This window comes from Labeo rohita, chromosome 5, assembly GCF_022985175.1.
Source record: "Labeo rohita strain BAU-BD-2019 chromosome 5, IGBB_LRoh.1.0, whole genome shotgun sequence".
NCBI lineage: Eukaryota > Metazoa > Chordata > Actinopteri > Cypriniformes > Cyprinidae > Labeo > Labeo rohita.
The window spans coordinates 20,880,873-20,905,366 of record NC_066873.1 but is presented as its reverse complement, the minus strand read 5'-3'; the positions used below and the strand labels follow the sequence as shown (position 1 = coordinate 20,905,366).

Here is a 24,494-nt window from a genome sequence, read left to right as displayed (position 1 = left end):
ATTGGGCCGTTCGATTTTCCGTTTGAATAACAATGCTCTGAGAGACAGGTATTTGAAACGGAGAGTCCCAATGGACGCGCACTAAGCGGACTAACAAGCCACTCCAGCACTCTGAACCTCCACACGCTTCCACCGCAGCTTTAACGGTAGCAACTTTGATTTCAACAGTAATTGGGGTCTTGTCTCTGTCTAGCACTGCCAATAACACGAGCTAAGGTTAATAAAGGCTAAGGTGTTTGTGCGCCTGTATGTGTGTTTTTTCCTGTGGCAGGTCTTTATGTGTCTGTATGTGTGAGTGTTTTCTTATGGCAGGTTGCTCAAGTGGGAAAGGCTGGGTAATTAGATGCCATGGGCGCTTTACCTAGGTCATGCACTTCAACACACTTCAACCTCTTCAGTCAAAAATATATAGGCTAACCTTGTATTTGTCAACCTGCATAAAGCCGTCAAAACTATCCATAAATCACAAAATAAGATTTACTTATAATTTAATTAGTGAACGGTTGTTTATGCCAATAATGATTTGACTCCACAAACAATCCACTAAGGTTGAAAATTCACATCAGCATTCTGACAGCTTCTTATTAAAAAATTTTCTCATCTGAGTGTATTTATTCTTTAATTCAAACCAACTGAGCTGTCACCTACTGATGAATTTGAAGTGAAGCATAAAAACTCAGTGTCACTGTGGTGCAAAACAGGCCCAATTGCAAGTTTAATGTCAAACAAACAGTGGCAAACTTATTTGAGTAGTAGTTAGAAAGATGAATCAATAGCAATTATGAAATCATACTACTTTATTTCATAGATGAAGAAGGAGAAGTCTTGTGATAACCTAAAAAGAGGATGTGTGTATAGAAGTTCACAAATAAGTGTTCCATTATTAAACTTACAGATTAAAGAAAATAAAAATATGATATTTGCTACCTGAATGCAAACTGACATACATGTGAAGATGCTTTGAATCTGATTTTCAATTAGAAATTCTGACGTATGTTTAAAGCAAGTATGTGTGGTGACCCTGGAGCACAAAACCTTAAGTAGCGCGGGTGTGTAGCAATAGCCGAAAATACACTGAATGGGTCAAAATGATCATTTTTCTTCTATGCCAACAACCATTAGGATATTAAGTAAAGGACAACTTTAAAGGCGATTTTCTCATTTTTTTTTTTTTTTTTTTTGCATCCAGATATTCAAATCGGTCGAGTTGTATCTCGGCCAAATATTGTCCTAGCAAACCATACATCAATGGAAAGCTTATTTATTCCACTTTCAAATGATGTACAAATCTTAATTTCAAAAAAGTGACGCTTATGACTGGTTTTATGGTCCAGGGTCACATTTGTGGTACATTTGAATTTTGGTTGAAGTTCTGTACGTCACTACAGTTGTAAATCGTAAATCGTTTTTTAAAATATCTCCTTCTCCTTCATCATTTGTTTATTTATGGGTCAAACTGTACTAGTTAACATGTTTTCAGTACCTAAATACACTTCTACAAACTTCTCTGGGAACCTGTCCAGAGGTAGTTTTCATTGATGTGGCAGTTGAACTGACCATGGGGAAAAGACATGTAAATGTGAAGGATTAATCTCTTGAGCAATGATACTGAGGTTAGACCACAGGTATGCAATTAGTTAACGTTTGAAAGTTGAAACTGTGAGGCCACAACGCTAATCTAAACATGATGATTTGCAAATGTTTTGATCATTTTTTTAATTATTACAAGTTAACAACCCATTTCAGACATGGCAATTTAAGCCATTAATCTCTTCTTTACTACATATATAGTATCTCAGAAATATTACAAATGCATTATTTTGCAATATCTTTCTGCAAACTGTCTTAGATTTTTTAGAAAGTACAGTAGATATTCAAAAGGGTTCTTGTAATTCTAATCATATAATGTGGAGCATGGCCTAAAATAAATGTACAGTGATTGAAAAGTAAAGAAATTGAATACAACAATCCTGAAACCAGCTTTAAATGTCAACATAGCAGTAATACAATTTTTAAATATGACTATGCTTTCTGATTTTAAAGGCAAGCTTTGTAGACTACTTACCAGTGTATAGCTTACTCCAGACATAAGGTAGTTTCTTATGCTGATCCAGGACCAGAGTTAGCAGCAGAATCTAAAGTTTAAGCATTAGAGAAACAGAAGACTGATCAGGAACAAAGAACAAGAAAACCCCTATGATATTCAGAAACTGGTTCTCATAGATTTGCTCTGAGCCCCACCTGCTGGACAACAGCATGCAACTGTCAAACAGAAAATCAGCATTTAATGTTTCATGGTTTACTAACAAAAGCAGAACCTTTATAAAATTCAGATCCTGAAATCTTATCATCAACTATCTTTAAATGCTATGTCATGTGTAATGTTATGTAATAACTATATTGATGTGTTCTCACATTTCTGAACAAAATCTTTGAATCTATATTTGAAAAATGATCCAACCAGTCAATTGTAATCTTTGTATGTGTGTGTGTGTGTGTGTGTTTCAATAGTCTTTTTTAATCTTGATCAGGTAAAGTTGTCCAGTGCTCAAAAACAGTAATAATTTGCAAGTAAATAGCCCAAACTCCAGAACATCTGTGTTCTCATTTCTTTCTAGATTGTCATGAAGAATAGCAATAAAGCTGGTTAGAAAACACTTATAATCTGACCTGTGACGCAGACTTGTAAGACCAAATTTCTGTTTCCATCATTCTTTGTGCATGATATTGCGCATAAATAGCATGACCTTTTTGATTCCACTGTCTACAACAATATGCAAAGGGCCCATGACTATTCCAGTTTGTGATTTTGTGAGACAGAATATTTTAGATAGATTTAGAACAATTTTTTAGAGAAGATTTATTTTTTTTAATTTGTTGTTTTATTTGCTTTTTTAATGCTTGTTTTGTCTTAATTGTAATCATTTTAAATCAACTTGATGTCCACATAAGGACTTTTCCTAGTTGAGTGAAATCTCACTTTTTTTTTTTTTTGATTGTTGTAGGTTCTATATATTAATATCATAATTGATAATTACAGTTATGTTTGAGGATCAAACTTACTGTAGTTTTGAATACAATAGTAAATAGTAACTATTGCAATAGCAAACATATCAAAACAGTTCTAGCAAAATTATGGCTTTAGAAAAACACATACATAAAACTATATTTAACAACTGTTTTTAACATTTTCATAACTGTGAGTAGGCTACGATAATTACAATTTTTCAAGTTTTATAAATGCTTTTGGACATGGATCTTTTCTATCCCTAATCAGGGATATTATTTTGCATTTTAGGCTCATTCTGACCGCAAAGTACGTGCTTTCTGCAAACGTAATTGTGGAAGTGTGCAGTAATTAATTAGTTTATTATTTTTCATTTTTATATTATTCATATCGGAGTTGTGACGGCTGAAGTTTCATAAATGTTTAATGGGCCTATTTTCTGCAAAACACAATCTTATCATCAACCTTATCATGCCTTGTTATACAGTGCACACAAACAGGCTGCGTCCGAAAACCTAGTCAGCTGACTTGCTGCCTCGCTGCCTTATCAGGCAGTGACTTCGAAGGCTGCGAAGGCAAGTCTAGAAACAGTTTCGGACAGACTTCAGAGGCAGCGGAACGTGACGCCGTTGCTAGGTTACCTAACGGTTAAGTTGTAGATTTTGTAGAAAAACGATCTTATAGAGTTATATATAAATGCTTTAATAATACATAAAGACCTCAGTGTCAATACCCACCGAAGGTCTGTGCGTCGGAGAAGACGACTGGCAGTTACTTTTTGCTTAAAAAAATAAAAGCACTGATGCAAGTAATATTGCAGAACAGGTCATTGTTATTAGTGGCTGTTTCGTTATTATTGGTAGTATATTGTAAATATTATTCTTATTCACTACTCATTTGAATCCTTTTAACATTTTATTAAATACTATTATTACAAACAATATTATGTATTATGCTTTTTACGCTATGACTATTCATTAAGAATATCATGGTCAAGATCTCATCTATTATATAAAGTAAAAAGTCTAATTTCACCAGAATATGTTTATTTATATAGCCTATATGACGCACACGCACAGGATTGTGGGAAATCGAAGGCAGCGAAGGATACATCTATGCTGCCTTCAAAATTCCTTCAGAAGAAGGAACCTCCGGAGACAGGAAGTGAAGCAGAATTAGAATTCGGACGTGCCTTGATACCTTTTTAGAGTTTTCGGACGCAGCCACAGTATTACTTTGCTTTAACGTGTTCTAGTGTGTGACGGCGTCTCTTTTGATAACTGACGATAGTAGCGCTCTGCTCTTGTAACGCCCCCTGCTGTTAAAAAAAATCAAAATCTCACGTTTGCCAGCTGGCTAAATTGTTCGAGCTTTTACAGTGTATTTGCGGATTGTTTTAAACGTGCTGTAAAACGGGGACTTTCCCGGGGACAGGACACCAAAAAAACAGAAATGTCCCCGGAAAACCCTAGTTTAGAAGTTCGCTGAGCCCACAAGAACCACTGGCATTAAAAATACACCGCTATTTTGATTACCTTGGTGCAAAAATAGTTTGATGGAAAGTGAACATCACACCGTAATCACTGTAATTCACATATTTACTATTATTAATTAACATAGTTACTATTTGACGAACTTTCCAGTAGAACTTCTTAAAGGCACAGCAGTCCAAAAAAACGTTCAATTCAATTGGTCAATGAAAGCGTGGGAAAACGTGATAGAAAACTAAATACGGCTCTTTTGACGAATTAAAAGCTTACTTACATTATAAGTGGACCTCAAGGCCATGAAATAAAATACAGAAATGTATTATATGACCCCTTTAACCCAGGCTGTGTCACGTGACCCGACATCTCCGGACTGGCCAGGATGAGCGCAGCCAGAAAATGGCGGATATTGAGGAGTTACGGGTAGGCGAAAGTGCAATGATAGCTGGCTACTTCTTTGCGTCTTTCACATTTTAAAAAATTATTTTGCAGTTACCGTTTGTTATTCCATTTTACCGGTCGGTTTGCTACCCATGGGTTAGTTTGTTTATAGTTAATACAGAAGCGTCCCATCACTCCGTTAGACGGTTTGTGTTTAGCCTGTTAGCCACCAACCAGCTACTCTTTTAGCTGTCGATCTGCTACACAAACATTGAAGATCAGCCTCAATATGACACTGCTTTTATTACCATCTTTCACTGCATGAAAACGCTTTATTATAATGCCTAACTGAACTGACGACTGTTCGCTGCAGGTAAAAAGTTTTTTACGTTACAATTTCTTCACTGCTCGAATTGTTTTGGCTGGTCTTTTGTTAGCTAGCGTCCGACAGCAATTGACAATGTGTACATGTACCCACAGGTGTAATTTGATTTATGACTTGTGTTTGCAGGGGTAAACGATGTAACGTTATAGGCCAGTGTGTCCGAAGTGTGTGTGTGTGTGTGTGTAAATATAAGTCAACATTTTAGACTAAAATAGCCAAGTAAACATTAAAGAGGGACACCTTGAAAATGTTGTTTACAAGCCTGCAGGTGGGTCGCCAGCAAGCTAGACAAACTTGATTCCTGTCATTTCTCCCTCACATTTGTCTCAAGATAACAGTTTTGACTAACTTAGTGCACAGTCGTCTTTCTGAAGTTTAACTGAATGCGTTGCAGTTCAGCATCAGCACCAAAACAATAACAAATAGACTGTGTGTTGGAGTCAGGAAAGTTAGACACCTGCTTTGTGTGCTTTTATACTTGCCATTGTAAGACTAATTCATGTTGTCTTGTAAATTGTTCAGAAACATCCTGCTTTGCTGTAAACTACGCTTTTTCCCCCAGCAGTTCTGTTAATGGATCAAAGTGAACATGTGTGTTTTGTCCTTTGTCATTCTCTTGATGTTCGTCTAATTGGTCTTGGAATTATTCTCAACATTTTAGATGCATTTCGGTCATTTGTTAAGGATTTTTAAAGAAAAAAGGATTAACACGTAAGAACAATCAAGCATGGACCATGTAATGAAGGGTCAGTTCAGATTTTCTTATTTCTCTGGGGTTTCTGGAATGGGTGTATTTGGGTGGGTTGTCACCTCACTTCACGCATATTTCTTTATTAATTAAGCTGCTTTCAAATGACACCTTTTGGTTCTTTAAAAATCTATTATTACCATATTCCACCATCTTATGCCATGTTAATTATTAAATCCACACATTTTTATTATGATATTATAAATGCAAAACTTGACAGCATGGCATAGAGGGTGGTTTCTCTTACTAACTTGTGTTCATTTGCTTTATCAGGCCATTTGCTTTCATATGTTTGGTATCTCAATGTGTTTTATTGCTTGCTTTGTTTTGTTTTTTCAGAATATGGTATCAAGTTTCCGTGTCTCAGAGCTCCAGGTACTGTTAGGTTTTGCTGGAAGGAATAAGAGCGGCCGAAAGCATGAACTTTTGCTGAGGGCTTTGCATTTGCTCAGGAGTGGTTGTAGTCCTGCTGTGCAGATCAAAATAAAGGAACTGTATCGTCGGAGATACCCGCGGACATTTGATGGTCTTCAGGATTTGGCGGCTTTGAAGTCAAGCATTAAATCCTACTTTCAAATAGACGGCGGTGCCACAGTTGTGAGCTCAGATCTTCCTCTGCAAACCGGCCATTCAGACCTCCTGCAGCAGCAGCAGCACCTGGTGAGCTGCGATTCACCCGTGTTTCATGAATCGAAGCCCATGATGAATATGCAGCAGCCCACGCAACTTATGGCCCCCGTCCACCCGGACGTGCAGATGAAGTCCCTGCCGTTTTACGATGTGCTGGATGTCTTGATCAAGCCATCAAGCTTAGGTAATTTTACATGTTTGGATGTTCCATGCTTGGTGGGAAAAAATGTACTTTTGATTGGAGTTTTGAAGAGAAAGGTTTTCTATAATTAATTTAACCAGGCTGCATTACATTAATCAAAAGTGACAATAAAGACATTTATAATGTTACAAAAATGTCCTATTTCAAATATATGCTGTTTTTTTTACTTTCTCTTCAAGATTCCTGAAAAAAATGTATCACCGTTTCAACAAAAACATTAAGCAGAACGAATCAAGAAATTCAGCATCAGAAAATCAGCATATTTAAATTATTCCTGAAGGATCATGTGACACTGAAAAACTGAGTATTACAGCTTTGCCGTATTTTAAAATATATTAAAAATAAAAAGTGTATTTAAAATGATTTCACAATATGATTTTTTTTTCTTTTTTTCTGTAGTTTTTAACAAATAAATGTGGCCTTGGTGAGCATAAGAGACGTCTTTAAAAAAAAAAAAAAAAAAAAAAAAAGTATAAATCTTACCAACCCCAAGCAGATAGTGTATGTAAACCAGTTGCTAGCCCATCAGCTGTGTTTTACATAGTGTCCTCTTTGCCTGTGTCTTTAGTTTAAAACTATACATCCCTTATGACTGATTTGTGTCTTAAAGGGACTCATGCTGGTCAGAGGTTTCATCATGAAAAATACTTCATATTTGCTTTGACTCCACAACAAGTGAGAGAAGTTTGCATTTCACGGTAAGAACTAAATGACTTAAATGTGACTTGAATAATGTGACTTGTTTTTTTTTTTACTCTTTGCCTGATTAGGGTTGTTTGTTTTTCTTACTCTTTTGCATAGGGACTTTCTTCCAGGTGGAAGAAGGGACTACATGGTTCAAATTCAACTACGGTAGGAACCATCTCAGTGTGTTGCCTTTACAATACCATTATTTGTGTATCCAGTTCAGCATTGTGTACAAAGATGTTATCAGCATAATCCCAATTTTAGACTCCTGACATTCTGTTTTATGTTTTAATTCTAGGTTTTGTCTAGCAGAGACCAGCTGTCCACAAGAGGACAATTATCCAAACAGCCTCTGCATCAAAGTCAATGGGAAGCTCTTTCCCCTCCCTGTATGTAGTCCTGTTGTAATTAACCTTCATTAAGCCCACATTTAATGTTTTTTTTCCAAACCTAAATAGTTCTTAGAAATGTATATGACTTGTTAGAACAACAACATCCTATGTAATTAGGCTTATTTGGGTTGTACTCTGATCAGAGTTTCTTGTGGGAAGTTTATGCAGGATGTTTTTGTTGTTCAACAGAGCATATAGGTCTTAGGGTATTTTAAATGTTGAACTGCTAAAAACTTAAGACGATCTCAAAACATTGCTGGATATGTAAATAGTCAATATTTACAAGTAAATACAGAATGAATCCTTTAATAAGGATTAAAAATGATCTTTGTCCTCCCCCAGAAAATAGAGATTACTCATGTAATGCATAATTTGTACATTTGTTCAAACAATGTTTTATGTTCTGTTGCACAGATGTTTAACTGCATGCTTAAACCCTTTTTGAGATATTATTTCTGCCACTTTTGTTCAATTTAATGCTAAATTAAAATGTTTGTTTCTTTAAAAAATGTTGACTGATATGGTTATCACACAGGGCTATGCACCACCTCCTAAGAATGGTGTGGAGCAAAAAAGACCTGGCAGACCGCTGAACATCACGTCACTTGTCAGGTTGTCATCGGCTGTACCCAATCAGATAGTAGTGACGTGGGCACCTGAAATAGGAAAGGTATGTGAAGTGCCATTAGACCTGTTACTTCATCTGTTCAGATTTCAACACTGTTTCAGCCTTTTCTGTATACTAAGCATTTGTATGTATTCCCTCTTCTTGTTTTTACAGACATACTCCATGTCAGTGTACTTGGTGCGGCAGCTGACCTCCCCACTGTTACTACAGAGATTAAGAATGAAGGGGATCAGAAACCCTGACCATTCCAGAGCTTTAAGTAAGTTCTGTCGTTCGATTCTATTTGTTGTCATTGATTATCTTTGTATTGAATTAATGGACTGAATTATTGAATTAATTTACTAAATCCACCTTCTCTTCACTCTCGTATCAGTTAAAGAAAAACTCACTGCAGACCCTGACAGTGAAATCGCCACAACTAGTTTACGAGTCTCACTGATGTGCCCAGTAAGTTACCGCATCCATAAGATCCTATAACTCCTGAATGTCACTTTAAAGGGTCATGAACATTAGATTATCAGCTCTGAATATATGTTAATTTGACTAGTAACACTGGAGACCGGAAATGCAAAACATCCTTCCATTTAAGAGTCAGGCGTGACTTCCACGTTCAGGAAAAATATCAAGAGATTTAGATTTCTCAGTTCATGACCCCTTTACATAACACTTTTTAGTTTTTGTTTGGTGTGCCGATGTACAGTGGTAAAAAAGTAAATTTTGTCTGACCAAAAAATCCTCTTTTCGCATAGCTTGGCAAAATGCGACTTACGGTACCCTGCCGAGCTGTCACCTGTTCTCACCTGCAGTGCTTTGATGCTGCTCTGTACCTGCAAATGAATGAGAAGAAGCCCACCTGGATCTGTCCCGTCTGTGACAAAAAAGCCACATATGAGAGTCTGATTATAGATGGGTGAGATTTCTTTGACTATACCTGAAGTGGTGAGAAACACTCAGCCACATTAACCACATTAAATCATTGAATTGTTTTTCATTCATAAAGAGAGAGTAACTTGCATTGAGTAAACTAAGCATTCTGTACTTGTCAGGCTCTTCATGGAAATACTCAATGACTGCACAGATGTTGATGAAATCAAGTTTCAAGAGGATGGGACTTGGTGTCCAATGAGACCAAAGAAGGAGACGTTGAAAGTGTCATCTCCATGTATCCCAAAAATTGATTGTAAGGTTCATTTCCATTTAAAAAAGTGAGCTTTCTCTGTGTGCTAGGTTTGAACTAGTTGTGTATAGGATTTCTAATGTCTAAACGTCTAAAGCGTTTTTGTACAACATATTTTGAGTTTTACAGAAATCTTACAAAAACACAACTCACCAGAACATCCCCCAGGCAGGATTTAAAAAAAAAAATACACTAAACTGTAGGCATATTTAGATTTATATCATGATGTAGCCATCAAAAACGTTTTTAGGTTCTATGACTTCAGCCATCTAAGGCTTCAATAGCTCCAGTTTTAACAAAGTTCAAAAACACCTCCCAGATATAAAGGAATTCAGAGGGTTTCTTCATATGTAAGCAAGCCAAACAAGATACTAAGTTTTTCATCCATAGTCCAAGGGAAGGGCAATAAGGGCGATAAAAGCCTTGCTTGTAATTGACACAAGTTCACCAGCTTGCTTTCTTTTGTAGACAAAAAGCAGTTGTCTGCATAAATATTCAATACACACAGTACAGGACATAGAGGAAATGGCGACGAAGTAAATTGAGAAACATACGGAGTCACCCCAACCCAAAACTTCTGCAGCTCCTCACATTCCCATACACAATGCAAAAATTTACAATAAAGCTTATTGCATTTAAAGCAGATCAGGGATATTGGGGTTAAATTTATTCAGTCTTACAGGGGTTATGTAAGTTCTCATTGATGCATTTTTAAAATGATTCATGACCTTTCAGGCGCTGTCCCAGTGAGGCAAAGTGCAGTGGTGCCACCCCCAGAACCCAGCAGCACAAAAAAGGGAGACGTAATCGACCTCACACTAGAAAGCTCATCTGATGATGAAGAGGACAGTGATCCTCCTCTGAAAAAGCGCTGTGTCTACATGTCAAAGGCTGAGGAAATGCACAACAAAGGGTTTGTGTTTAGTGATTCACTAGAAATCAGACCAGACATTTCTGTGTACCTTTTTTTAAGCCTTGTACTTCTGATTAAGAACATGTAGACCTGATTAAATGTATGCATCATCTTTTTGTCAAATTTTTACATTTAATTAATAAATTCAAATAGTAAGAAACTATAGCTCTGTTACCAATCAAATGAAGTCAGTCAGCAAATTTTGTGTTTGCAATGCAGTGGCACAGAATCTGCAACTTAAAGTGGCATTTAGATGCATTTACACATTGACTGTTTAATGCAGGACCTGAATGTAGTTAACCTGCAGTTACCAATGCATAATTAATGTTTTGATGTTTAAAAAAAAAAAATTGAATATTGACATTTGAAATGATTTGGGTGGGGGGAAAAAAGAAAAAAAATACTTTAAATATAAGCCTAAAATTGCCAGTAGGCGGCAGCAGATCACTGCATGAGTCACTGAGTTTTTCATTCAAGCGATTCGTTCAAACGGCTCAAAACCGAGAATTGTATCTAAAAAGTCTCTTAATATTACCCTCTTGTTTATTGAACTAAATCAATATCACAAATCAGTACAGGGGCATTTTGGCCCCCTATCTTAAATTTTGAGGGAATACTAAATGTATTTTAATAGACTAAATCATGCAGTGAAAGCATGAACTCTAAATGTGCTCAAGCAATAGTCTTAACCTACATCTCATAGTGAACGCGTGACTCTCTGGGTGTGTTTTTGTTTGGTTTTTGCAATATAGTCCGTAATGTCAAATCGCATGTAATTTAAACAGTTACGATGAACGTTGAGTGTAGTGGAACCTCCGTTTCTCTATAATGTTACTTTGATTATTGGTTTTCATGTTTTCCTGTTTACTCTTTTAGGGTCCTGACTTACCAGCCATCAAGTGTTCGGGTGCCAAATGTCCAGGCGTTAGACACGTCATACCTGACCCCCCCAATAGTGGACTACTCCGTTCCATTCCACCATTCTACCTTATCCACTATTCCCACAGATATGCAAAGTATGTATCTAAGCCTGCCATCCAATCAACTATGCTTTCCTTCATGATTTACCATAAACCCTAATGTTTGTCATACAACCTGTGTCTTTCCCAAAGGTCTTGATTTATTTTCTCTGATTCAAGGGGATCCACAGGTATATTTATAAATATTCTTTCACAAAAATATTGAGATTGCATGTTTGTTTTTAGTAGTATTTTAGTCTGCACAGCTGTTTGCCAATGGTTTTCTGTTTCCTCAGCAGCATTACAGAGGCCCCATATTTTTAGACAGCCTCTCCAGCAGCCTTCAGAGTGCCACCACAAGCACCAGCCTGGTTTCCTCATCAGCTCCGTACGAGACGGCAACCCACAGCAGCAGCTCGAGTCATGAGACTGGTGTCATTACGGGAGGATCTTCAGGCCTGTCAGACATTATTTCACTAGACTGAATCCTGGCACATCTTTATTGGCCAGTCACCCAAACAGCTACACTTAAGTCAAGTTGGCTAAGTGAGAAATATTTTCTACGTTTAACTATGGACCTCAAGAATCGTGTTTCGACAAAGACCCGAAAGGACTGCTATGAAGATCTCAGCAACAATGCTGTTTTAAAAAGCAAACCTAAATCAAGCTAATTTCCCTTTAAATGGGGGAAACTGCCAGATACACAGTGACTCTCATCCGTTAGCTATTTGATTGGAGGAGCAGAAAGAAACAAATGGAATAAATCAGTGGACTAGAAAGCTAAGACGAGTCTAATAATGGCACTCTTGTCTACATTGTATGTTTTGCGTGGGCAGTTCTGCGGTTGAAACGGAAGCGGATTATTAGCGGCAGCTCAGTTTATGTTGTCTCTTCGATATCAGCAGTGCAATTATTTTTTGTTACAAGACTTCAGTTGCAGCAATAAAAAACTGTATGTTGTATATTGTAAAATGTTTACTTGTTCACTTCTTGTCTGAAATCATGGCAGAATGCATGAGCAGATTTTTTTTTCTTTTTTTAATTAGTGGTTATAAGAGCCATCAGATTCCCTTATGCTGGTGTGGTCAACTTATTTTGAATCTGTAATTTTATATGAAAGGTCTTTTTGCTATCTTAACATATTCACCTCTAAAACTGTAATATGACCGTTGTTAAAACAAGGAGTAATTTGTCTAATTTCATGGTTCTTGGTCAGTTAACAGCCTGCAGATGTAATGAAAATGACGCCATTCATTGTTTTGGTTGTTTTAGGATTATGCAAGTTTATAGGATCTATTTTCTTTTAGAAATCTGCTTTTATTGCTAACGTTTTTTTTTATTTAATAGACACAAGTTATGGTTTGAATTTAATCTCATATCTTACTGGATTATGAGCCATACTGTCGTTTTGATCAAGTCTGAAGGCATGTAAGATGCTGTTTATTTCTTTTAGAAGTTCCCCCTTTGTTACATGTGTACTATTTTGAGTTGAACATGCTCATATCATGGATGTAAAAACAAAGAAAGAAAGATGTGCTGTAAATGTTGATACAGTGCTTTTATTGTCCCTCCCAGTCAGGGCTGAGGTTTTTAATTAACATAGCTCTCTACTGATAATGGCACAGGTAATGTTGTTGAGAATCTTGAATTCTTTGCCGAAAGGAGGAGGGCACAGTTCAAGATGATACATGTATATCCTAAGACATGTAAAACCAATACACAGTGATTAGAGCGCTATTTCATATCCACCTGGAAAAATATATTTTTAAAGCTGAATAAGTCCAGATTGCTGTGATGTATTGGCTTTACTTTACGTATGGACACATCCACACAAGTTTAACGTGCTCAGGTTTTATTTGCTGCCAGATTGTGCAGCTTTGAACGTTTAAATTAAGCTCTATTTATTTTCTGTGTAAACATTATGCCATACACTTCAGAGTCGTCACGTTAACATTGTAAGATTAATAGCTTCAATCACCATGTACAATCCAGAGAAACTTATAGTTTGTCCAGGAAGTTGTCCAGTGCTGGGATGCCCTCCTTCAGACCTTTGCGTTTACGGGTCTCAGCCACAATTTGGCTAGGTTTGCTGTTCACGTCATATGGATCACCTGGCAAAATCTGCCAATGGTCAAACACACACTGAGGGAAGGCCTGTCCGCCAGTGTTAGACCTCAGGTCTGCTGTGAAACCTGTACATGCAAACAAATACATGCAAATTATAGGTACCAAAGATAGTGAGGACTTTGGGTTTCCAAATTAACATCCTCAATATATTACAGGGATAGTTCATTCTGTCATTAGTTACTTGCCCTCATATTGTTCCAAACCCGTAAGACCTTCGTTCATCTTCAGAAAACAAATAACGATATTTTTTATTAAATCTGAGAGCTTTCCTACCCTGCTTAATTTCATCAAAATTATCTTAATTGTTTTCTGAAGATGAACAAAGATCTTATGGGTTTGGAACAACATGAAGGTGAGTAATTTATAGGAATGTAACAATATCAGAATCCCACAATATGATAATATAGTGAAATTAAGTCCATAATACGATATTAAAAAAAAAAAAGACAAATCATGATTAGGAAATTTTTTTTATATTCTGTCAATTTTTAAAGTCGAATTGTTCAAATCTCAGCCCTCTTTTTATTTGTGATATACTGTCTTAGTCTAAATTACTTTCACACTGGTGTTTTAGAAAGCCAAACATTAGAATTTAGAATATAATAATAATTTTTATTTTATCTTATTGTTATTCCTATGACAGTAATAGCCATATATTGTAAAACAACTGCACTGCAAAATAAATGAAAATGAATATTTCAGGAACATTATTTTTGCTTTACACTGCAGTAGGGAAATTTTAATACTTCTTTCCTAATTTCTACACTTGAAAGAGATATTTTGAATTTGGATTGCAGTAACGTTACCCATTTAAACCGCTAGCTGTCAGCAATTCATACTTTTAAGCACTTTTGAGCTTTTATTTTGACGGAAACTGGAGTAGAGCTTTTCTATTAGAATAAGAAGTTTAAATATAGTTTAAAACTACATTTTTATGCCTGGAACACCTATCGTTTCATATCGTCAAGTGACCACGATAATATTGAGACAGTTTTGCAATCGCGATATCACGATATTGATAATATCGTTACACCCCTAGTAATTAATAACAGAATTTTCAACTTTGGGTGAACTAACCCTTTCATATAGAAATGTATAACATTTGGGATCAAATGCATTAACGTATTTTTTTATGTATAAAAATGACATGTCCTACTGCTGTCATTTTTAACAAACGTATCAAGCTGCCATCTGGATTATTAACTTACCAAATGATTCATTTACAGGTAGGTATGCCTTCACAACAAATATAGGTGTTCCAGCCACTTGGGACTCCTCGAACACATGGCCTCTTTTTCTGTTCAGCACACCATAGATGCCACCAACCACCTGCTCTGGGCACTGGAGGAGAAAAGGAAATATATTAATGACATCAAATTTGCACTCTTGTTTTTCTGTCCCAGGAGGAATCCACCATGTGTACCTGAATCTCAACCAGGTAAATGGGCTCCATGAGTCTCGGCTGAGCGGTGAGCACAGAAGCATACAGAACTCTGCGAGCTGTGGGAATGATCTGACCGCCACCTCTATGAATGGCGTCAGCGTGAAGAGTGACATCATGAATGTCAAATCGCACTGCCCGCATATTTTCTTCACAGAGTGCACCCTGGTAAAAGACACACAAAACAGTATCTCATTACTGTTTAGGAATGACTAAGCATTAATATGACCCTGGACCACAAAACCAGTCATAATGGTCTTTTTTTTTTTTGACCAGAATCTTTTGAAAGCTGAATAAATAAGAGGGTGCAAAAAAATCCACATATTGAGAAAATCGCCTTTAAAGTTGTCCAAATGAAGTTCTTAGAAATGCAAAAATGATATATTTATGGTTCGTAATGACAAAATGTCTTCATAGAACATGATCTTTAATTAATATCCTAATCATTTTTGTCATAAAAGAAAAATTAATAATTTTTCACCCATACAGTGTATTGTTGGCTATTGCTGCAAATATACCTGTGTTACTTAAGATCCAGGGTCACAAATTAAAATACATAACCTGTTTTTACTCACTTCTTTGGTTGCCCACTGGAAACCAGCCACTACGCTGTCCTTTATCTCATTCAGATACTGAACTCCCTTTGTGATGTCCACAAGGATGTTGGGCCCTGTGCCATCTGGTCCAAAGCACCAAATCTTACGGGCCTCTGCGACCTCCCATTCATATTTCTCAGCCAGGTAGCGAGCTCTCTGTTTGAGCTCCTGCCGAGAAGACACATCACCCTTATCGACATCCTCGGCCAGGCCATCTGGGAAGGGCCGGGATTTCATGTACAGACGATTGTGCTTGTTGGGAGACTTGGACAAGCAAACCTGGTCTGATTCCTCACTGACGGTTTCACGATATGACACAACTGGGTCTGATTTCTGGAAAAAATGACCTCAATTTGTTAGTGGAAAAGACGTTAAAATAATCAGTATTGTTATCCAGGCACTACCTTAAGAGGGATGCAGGCATGATCTTCCTCAAGGTCTTTCAGGCAAATCTCCAGATGAAGCTCTCCAGCACCTGCCACAATGTGCTCCCCAGACTCTTCAATGATACACTAGCAGAAGAAACTTGTGTTTATTATTGGAAAGGCTGAATTTTGTTGATACCATTGTCTTAGTACCCTGCAAAGATATTTACCTGAACCATGGGATCAGATTTGGCTAGACGTTTAAGGCCCTCCACCAACTTTGGCAGATCAGCTGGGTTCTTGGCCTCCACAGCAACTCTCACCACAGGACTAACGCTGAACTTCATAACACGCATGTTGTGAGCATTTTCAAAAGTGGTAATGGTGCCAGTCTTGACCAGGAACTGATCAACCCCAACCAAACCAACGATGTTCCCGCATGGCACATCTTCAATGGGCTCTACGTAGCGACCCATCATCAAGATAGTTCTGAAGAGGACGTAGTATGATCACCATGTTAATAAGGGTAATGACCATCAATTGAGGAATACTTATACAGTGTCTTGCGAAAGTATTCATACCCTTTCATTTTCCTTACGTTTTATGTTGCAGCCTTATTTACAACTGCTTTAAATTACTTTTTTCCACATCAGTCTACACTCCATACACCAAAATGACAAAGCAAAAAGAGAATTGTCACAACTTGGTAAATAAAAACTAAAATAAGTACATTGCATAAGTATTCATACCCTTTACAGCCTCAAGGCTTTTGGGGTATGACGCGACAAGCTTTGTACATCAGCATTTGGCAATTATTTGCCATTCTTCTCCTCACCTCTTGACCTCTCAAGCTCTATCAGCTTGGATGAAGGCTGGCAAACATCTTCAGGTTTCTCCAAAAATACCTGATTGCGTTCAACCCCAGACTCTGGCTGGGCCACTCAAGGACATTCACAGAGTTGTCTAAAAGCCACTCTTGCTGTGTGCTTAGGGTCATTGTCCTGTTAGAAGGTGAACCTTCTGCCCAGTCTGAGGTTCTGAATGCTCTGGACTAGGTTTTCTTTAAGGCTATCTCTATATTTTGCTGCTGTGAGCTTTCCTTCTACTCTGACAAGTCCCTCAGTCCCTGCCCCTAAAAAACAGCCCCACAGCATGAGGCTGCTACCAGCACACTTTTTTGTTGTGATGGCACTGTGCAGGTGATGAGCAGTGCCTGATTTCCTTCAAACATGATGCTTGGAATTTAGGTTCATCAGACCAGAGGATCTTGTTTCTCACAGTCTGGGGGTCCTTTAGGTGCTTTTTTTGCAAATTTCAAGTGTGTTTTCATGTGTCTTCACTGAAGAGAGAATTGAGTCTTGCCACACCGCTATAGCCCAAATTGGTAGAGTGTTACAGTGATGTTTGTCCTTAGGTTTCTCCAGTCTCCACATACGATCATGGAGTTCAACTAAAGTGACCATCAGATTCTTGGTCACCACTCTAACCAAGGCCCTTCTCCATCATTTGCTCAGTTTGGCCAGGATGCCAGCTCTAGGAAGAGTCCTGGTTGTTTCAAACCTCTTCCATTAAAGGTCATGGAGACTACATGCTTCTGTGAACCTTCAATACAGCAGAATTTTTTCTGAACTCTTCCTCAGATGTGTGGCTTGACACAATCCTGTTTCTGAGCTCTACAGGCTCTACATGGTTTTTGCTCTGATATGCATTTTCAGCTGTTAGACATTTTATTAAGATGTGTATACCTTTCAAAATCATACCTATTCAGTTGAATTTGCCACAGGCTGACTTCACTCAAAGTGTAGTGACATCCACAAGCGATTTAAAAACTGGGGTATAAATACTTTTTTTTATTTGCAAAGATGTTAAAAACTGGAAAATGTTAAAAACTGTGGAAAAACAGTAATTTAAAGCAGTTTAACATAAGGCAGCAACATAACAAAATGTATGGATACTTTCGCAAGGCACTGTATTACATAAGTAATTGACAACAGCAAACCTTTGGATTGGCTTTAAATACAAGTCCTCCTTTTTTCCTGGTGTGAAGTTTGGGCCCATGATGCGCACCTTCTGCCCTGTAGAAACAATACCGGAGAAGACACGACCAAAGGCATAGAATCTACCCTTGTCGGTGGTTGGCACCATCTTGGAGATGTACATCATGAGAGGAGCTTTAGGATCACAGTTCTTTATACCTGAAAAGTCAAAGGAGAAATGTAAAAACGCTGGCAAAAATGTATCTCCCTGACGTGTCAAACACCTCGCAATGTTGTGACTCACCCATGGCGGCCTCATCATCTCCAGGACCCTCATAAAGCAGTTCACAGCGGTACCTTTGGGCAGTGACAGGAGAAGGAAGATGGATGGTGATCATCTGGAGCAAAGCGTCACCTGCAGGCAACCAGCGGCGCATCACAGCCTGGAAGCATCGAAGCAACCATGTGTCAAAAACAACAACAGTAGAAATAGGGTGCAGGTTCTCAAAAGTTTAGTTCTTCGGTTATACCTTAAGCAGAGGTTTTCCTTCTTTGTCTTTGTCTTCCGCATCAAGCTTTACTTCAAGTTTCTCAATCAGCTTCTGGGTCTCTTCTTTTTTGAAATTCATAATGGCATCAAAAACCTGTGAAAAGAATTCAAATACAAAATTAACTGTACATAATTTGGAGTAGCAAGAGATGAGTGATAAGAACCCTGCTGAAAAAAAACAAAACAAAATTGTAATGTTTTACTGGTTATAATGAGACTTGTATTGGTTTTAATGGAAACTGTAATGGACCCTGTGGGATTTTGCTTGTAATTGGTCGCCTTCTATTGGTGGCTTGTTAAACCCACTATATCCTAATGGAATATGTCCCAAAACACATTACAGAAAACTATTTTTTAACGGCTTTAATAGTTAAAAGTTGATGGTTTGTAATGTTTGTTGTGGAAACCATTAGAACTTCTGTGATGGTTTCTACTGTTTTTTTTTAGAAGGAAGAACTGGTTTAAACACAAACCTTAAAGATTGGATCCAAGACAAGCTGGCAGAAAGTACGAGGAAGCTTCTTGCCATCTGCATTGTTTGCCGTTTTGCTGAATTTTCCACAAGAGGGATCAAAGTACCTGAAAACGATGGGTTTGAGTGTATTTTATATATACACACAATTTATACTGGAAATCACATTGGCAGCTTGTACAGTCATTGTGCCTCCTTTATAATAGGTAAGAAACTTACTTATCTCCCCAAAGCTTTTTCATCATCTCCTCCACTTTCTTAGCCCGTTCTGCTGGAGGAAGGTCTACTTTTTTCTTATCTCCCTTGGCAGCAAACTTGGCCACGTACATCTCAGCAAACTGCTTCAGAGTAAAAGCCCAGCCATGAAGGCCTGATCCAAATCCCACAGTTCCCACCACAGGATCCACCTAGGGTAAATCAGTTAGAAACACATATTTAAAAGCAAATTTTTTAATCATGAAGTTGACTTTTTAGTCTGCACTGCTACCAGTCTGTTACCATAATGTTTCCCATTGGTCCATGCTCTCCTTCACCATAGGTTGAGATGATGACGTTAACATTCTCCACAATCCTCTGGAAGGTTTGAAAAAGCTCATCGGGCTCCAGTTGCAACTCAAGAAGGGCACGATCCATCTTGTTCATCATCAAGACAGGCTTGATGCGCTCTGCAATGGCTTGTCTCAAGACGGTCTCAGTCTGTACGCATACACCTGTGGAACAATTCAAATTTGACTTGTTGCAGGTTATATGTTGAAACTACTAGTGTGGTGGATGCATAAATGTTGTTGAATGTTCTTATTGCCTCAAGTAGAGAACAGAAGTGTGAACTTGATATCCTAAAATGAATTTGCCTTACCTGATACACAGTCTACCACTACAAGGGCACCATCTGTAACCCTCAGAGCTGCTGTCACCTCAGAGGAGAAGTCAACGTGTCCTGGTGAGTCGATCAGGTTGATCAGGAAACCAGTACCATCCTTACACTGCTTAATAAAGGCTGAGTCATTCTCACTGAGCTCATAATATAGAGAGATGGCCCTGTGAGGGAAGCATATATATAGAGAGGGTTTCTGCAATGCTTGTAAAATTGTAATTTTGGTATTTCCTTGGTGAAAAGACATTGGAGCTAGTTGTTGAAAGAGCTTGTAAGTTTTAAATCAACAGTCCACAAATGTGTTGACTCTGCTAATGGTTTTGTATGTTCACTTTAAATTATAATTTTGCTGAAAAGCATATAATATACTGCTCAATGGCAGGTTCCATTTCTACTTAAGCAGCACAACACTGATAATAATAAATGTTCCTTAGCACCAAATCAGCATATTACAATGATTTCTAAAGGATCATGTGATGCTGAACACTGGAGTAATTCCTAATTTAATAAACTTTTTAAACATTAATACTTACGTTGACTTTATAGTGATACATCTCTCCTGTTCGTCTTTTCTGGTGTCAGTAAATCTAGTTTCTCCTGCACGTGCAGAAGCAATAATACCGGCCTTGCACACCAATGAGTCAGTGAGAGTAGATTTGCCATGGTCCACATGGGCGATCACGGACATGTTCCTGATGTTGGACTTTTTGTCCATGATCTCCCGAATCTGGTCTACCGTGAAGTTCACCTGAGGCACAAAGACAAGTTTGCCAAGTGTTCATTGTGGAGTAAATATGAGTGTTTGTGTGTGGGGGACAATATATGATGTCAAAACAAATGAACGCCTCAGGCTCACGGTTTAAAGAATTGGAACCTACAAAAAGCCAATGTGACAAGTCAAAACTCATGCCTTTAAGCTAAATATTGTTTTTTGGTTTGGTTTGGTTTTTTAATTCACAGTGTATACATGTACACTACCAATCAAATATTTTTGAACAGTAAGATTTTTAATGTTTTTAAAGTCTTTTCTGCTCACCAAGCCGGCATTTATTTGATCAGCAAAAACAGTACAATTTTGAAATATTTTTACTATTTAAAATATATGTTTTCTATTTTAATAATATATATATTTTATATATATTATTAAATATTATTATATATATATATATATATATATTTTTTTTTTTTTTAAATGTAATTTATTCCTGTGATTTCAAAGCAGATTTTTCAACATCATTACTCCAGACACATTATCCTTCAGAAATCATTTTAATATTCCGATTTGCTGCTCAAAAAGCATTTATTATTATTATGTTGAAAACAGCCAAGTAGATTTTTTTCTAATTTCTTTGATGAATAGAGAGTTCAGAAGAACACCATTTTAATATGAAATGGAAATCTGTTGTGACATTAAAAATTTATTTATCGTCACTTTTGATCAATTTAAAGAATCCTTGCTAAATAAAAGTATTAATTTCTATAATTTCTTCTTAATATAAAATGCTACAAAAGCCTTTTATTTCAGATAAATGCTGATCTTAGGAACTTTTTATTCATCTAAGAATTCTAAAACAAATGTACTCAACTGTTTTAAATATTGATAATAATAATAAAAAAATCTTAAACAGCAAATCAGCATATTAGAATGATTTCTGAAGGATCATGTGACAATAAAGATTGGAGTAATGATGCTGAAAATTTAGCTTTGATAACAGGAATAAATTACATTTTAAAATATATTCAAATAGAAAGCATTTTTTTTTAATTAGTAAAATATTTCACAATATTACTGCTTTTGCTGTATTTTGGATCAAATAAACGCAGGATTGGTGAGCAGAACATTAAAAAACTTACTGTTCAAAAACTTGTGACTGGTAGTGTAATGTTAATATGCCAATCTATTTGAGGTATTAAAATCATTTTTACTGGAAAATGTGCTAATAATACCACTGGTTTTGCAGTGTAAGCCCACATGGTAACTATAGCCAATAATAACAAAGAACATAGAAACACAGACCATATTTACACATGACACTAAAATAATGCATCAAACATTAAACAAAATAATTAAAAATATATTAAAATTATAATCACCAGTACAAATGAGATAGAATCCAAACAAATAGTGATAGCTCAGTATGGAATTCTGGGAATGTCTTTTTCCCCATAGATTAAAAGGCAGCTCATTCTTTTTACATTTTTGTACTTTCTTTTAAAATACAGGCTAATATATTTTAAAAATCCTGTTTTTTTACTCTATGTTGTCAATTAACTTCGCCTTCATTTGACTAGTATTTTACTGTGTGTTCTGCTCACAAAATACCGGTTTAACGCTTTCTAAATCTGCCATAATTCAGAGAGTGTGCTGAAGCACAGCCTGTACCATGAGTGCGCAGTTTCTGGGGAGCCGCTATGTGCTGCAGTCTTCTTAGCCCTGGCGCTGCCCAGCGATACACTCAGCCAATGACAAGCTTGTTTAGCCTGATAAGAGAGTTGGGTTGTTTCGCCCCTCAAAAACAATAACACAGCGGTCCCGTCAATATAATAACCCTATTTGCATTCAGCACCCCTCCATAATCATGGCTCGCTCGCTCGCGGCACATGAAACTTTAATACGCGCATAGAAAAGAACAGTGGGCGTAAACGCGCTATTTATAACGGGGTAACGCTATTCCAGGGTGCTGGGCCATATCCCTAAAATAACGCGGCTTACTTTCACTTAAAAACAAAGAGAGAACCGCATGCGGTCGTGCTTTACATTTATGCGTAACGTTAGTATAACTGTTACATGACGAACTTGAATGAAATCGTGACTAATCCATATCGATCCCTCATCGAATAACTGGACGTATATTTAAATGCGTCATTGTCTGTCCTGAACGTTCTATCATAAAGACGTCAAATAAATGTTTCGCGTATAATTCAAGTTCAAGGTTGACACAAATGCGAGAATCTTCTAAGCAGGTTGTCATTACGTCATTCACATCAGAATAAAACCAGATTATATAAATGTCTGAAAAAAGGCGTCGTAAATGTACGAAAATGTTTTAATATAGCACTTCAGTCATTTATAATGCAGCCTGGTGAACTGACACGGTGAAATATCGTACCATTTTGGCGAATGGCTCCCAAGTCTAGGACGGCCTGGCGCTGCTGTCGCTGCTCCTCTCCGCTGGAGGACTTGGGGGAAAGAGAGAGAATATGACGTAGAATCTTAGTTTATGCTGCGACAGAAAGCACTGCGGAGTCATGTGGAACAAGTCATATGGACCAAGATGACCCTATTTAGATTCAACGTACTGTGCACAGACAAATAATATGCATAATATTATGCGAGTGACCGCAGAGATACCAGAAATAATGCGTATAAATAAGCAATCAAGTATTCACATATGCAAAAATGGCACAAACTTACTTATTCTTCGTTTTCTTCTTCTTATAATAATAATAATGAAATTACAGCATTTGAAATTAAATATGATCACTAGAATGTTCTACTTTCTGGTAATATTTACATATATATTATTAGGTAATTGTGTACACAATTACATGTATACATGTACATAATTTTCTATTTTTTAAGTAGGTCATGTTAGCTAGCAACACTGGAAAAAAATAATATCACTTCCATATGACTTCTACATTTAATACAATTATTATTATTATTATTTCCTTTTTTTAATATACTTGTTTGTTTATACTTGTTTTTGTGTGGGTGTGTGCTTTTTGTTTTAGTTTCTTTTTGATTTTGTTAATAGTTGTTTTGTTGAGTCATTTAGAGATTTGATCGTCTTATATTGATGTTGTATTCTTAATATGTTTTATGCTTGTGAAGCATTTTGAGTTGCATTCCATGTATGAAAAGTGCTATACAACTATATTATTATTATTATTGTTGTCATGCAAAATGTGTTTTTTTTTTTTTATTCAGAACTGCAAAGTTTTCTGTCTGATGAAAATTTGATATATTTAGGAAGTCTAAAAGCATTCTGTAACCTCAGCATTCATTTTAAGTGAGTTCTAGATTTGTTACTATTTAACAATGTGATGACAAATTTGATGATGTTGACCAATATTGCGTGATAAAAACTTTCTTTTTTTTTTTTTTTTTTTTTTTTTAAATGCAGAAGATTGCACACAGTCAGAATGAGAATGAGCTTTATTCGCCAAGTGTGCACAAACATACAAGGAGTTTGTGGTAGTTTTCAGAAGCTCTGAAAAAAAACATACATCGCTGCTGAAAAAAACAGCTAAAACCAGCCTAAGCTGGTTGGCTGGTTTTAGCTGGTCATCCAGGCTGGTCTTAGCTTATCATAGCTGGTCAGCAGGCTGGTTTTAGAGGGGTTTTGGCCTTAGCTGGTCAGGCTGGAAGACCAGCTGGAACAACCAGCTAAAACCAGCCTAGCCAGGCTGCGAGACCAGGTAAAACCAGCTACTTCCAGCTTAAACCAGCTAAAACCAGCCAACCAGCCAAGGCTGGTTTTAGCTGTTTTTTTT

The 24,494-nt window shown here is 36.9% G+C and overlaps 2 protein-coding genes across 7 annotated transcripts; one reads left to right on the top strand and one right to left on the bottom strand.

Annotated features, from left to right (window-relative positions):
- The first annotated feature begins 4,783 nt into the window (after positions 1-4,783).
- pias2 (protein inhibitor of activated STAT, 2) lies at positions 4,784-13,283 on the top strand. Of its 5 annotated transcripts, none has more exons than XM_051109156.1 (15): positions 4,855-4,917; positions 5,922-6,006; positions 6,348-6,822; positions 7,451-7,538; positions 7,642-7,692; positions 7,826-7,916; positions 8,455-8,589; positions 8,701-8,806; positions 8,921-8,994; positions 9,297-9,457; positions 9,594-9,727; positions 10,460-10,637; positions 11,514-11,653; positions 11,750-11,787; positions 11,893-13,283. In XM_051109156.1, exons 3-15 carry the CDS (start codon positions 6,351-6,353, stop codon positions 12,079-12,081), a joined length of 1,857 nt encoding a protein of 618 aa, XP_050965113.1. In that variant the 5' UTR covers positions 4,855-4,917; positions 5,922-6,006; positions 6,348-6,350; the 3' UTR covers positions 12,082-13,283. The 5 variants fall into 5 exon arrangements, with proteins under 5 accessions (XP_050965111.1, XP_050965110.1, XP_050965113.1 ...); XM_051109155.1 differs by having other exon boundaries at positions 4,877-5,248; XM_051109154.1 differs by lacking the exon at positions 5,922-6,006 and having other exon boundaries at positions 4,784-4,917; positions 11,896-13,283.
- On the bottom strand, positions 13,140-23,262 carry eef2l2 (eukaryotic translation elongation factor 2, like 2). 2 transcript variants are annotated; one of them, XM_051109152.1, is made up of 16 exons: positions 23,108-23,262; positions 20,531-20,745; positions 19,980-20,161; positions 19,622-19,833; positions 19,343-19,530; positions 19,125-19,230; positions 18,632-18,745; positions 18,406-18,544; positions 18,125-18,320; positions 16,356-16,614; positions 16,165-16,272; positions 15,740-16,093; positions 15,147-15,329; positions 14,932-15,064; positions 13,575-13,788; positions 13,140-13,293 (listed from the first exon to the last, which is right to left on the bottom strand). In XM_051109152.1, the coding sequence occupies exons 1-15, from the start codon at positions 23,108-23,110 to the stop codon at positions 13,595-13,597; spliced, it is 2,586 nt and encodes an 861-aa protein (XP_050965109.1). In that variant the 5' UTR covers positions 23,111-23,262; the 3' UTR covers positions 13,140-13,293; positions 13,575-13,594. The 2 variants fall into 2 exon arrangements, with proteins under 2 accessions (XP_050965109.1, XP_050965108.1); XM_051109151.1 differs by having other exon boundaries at positions 13,140-13,788.
- Between the last annotated feature and the right edge of the window lie 1,232 nt (positions 23,263-24,494).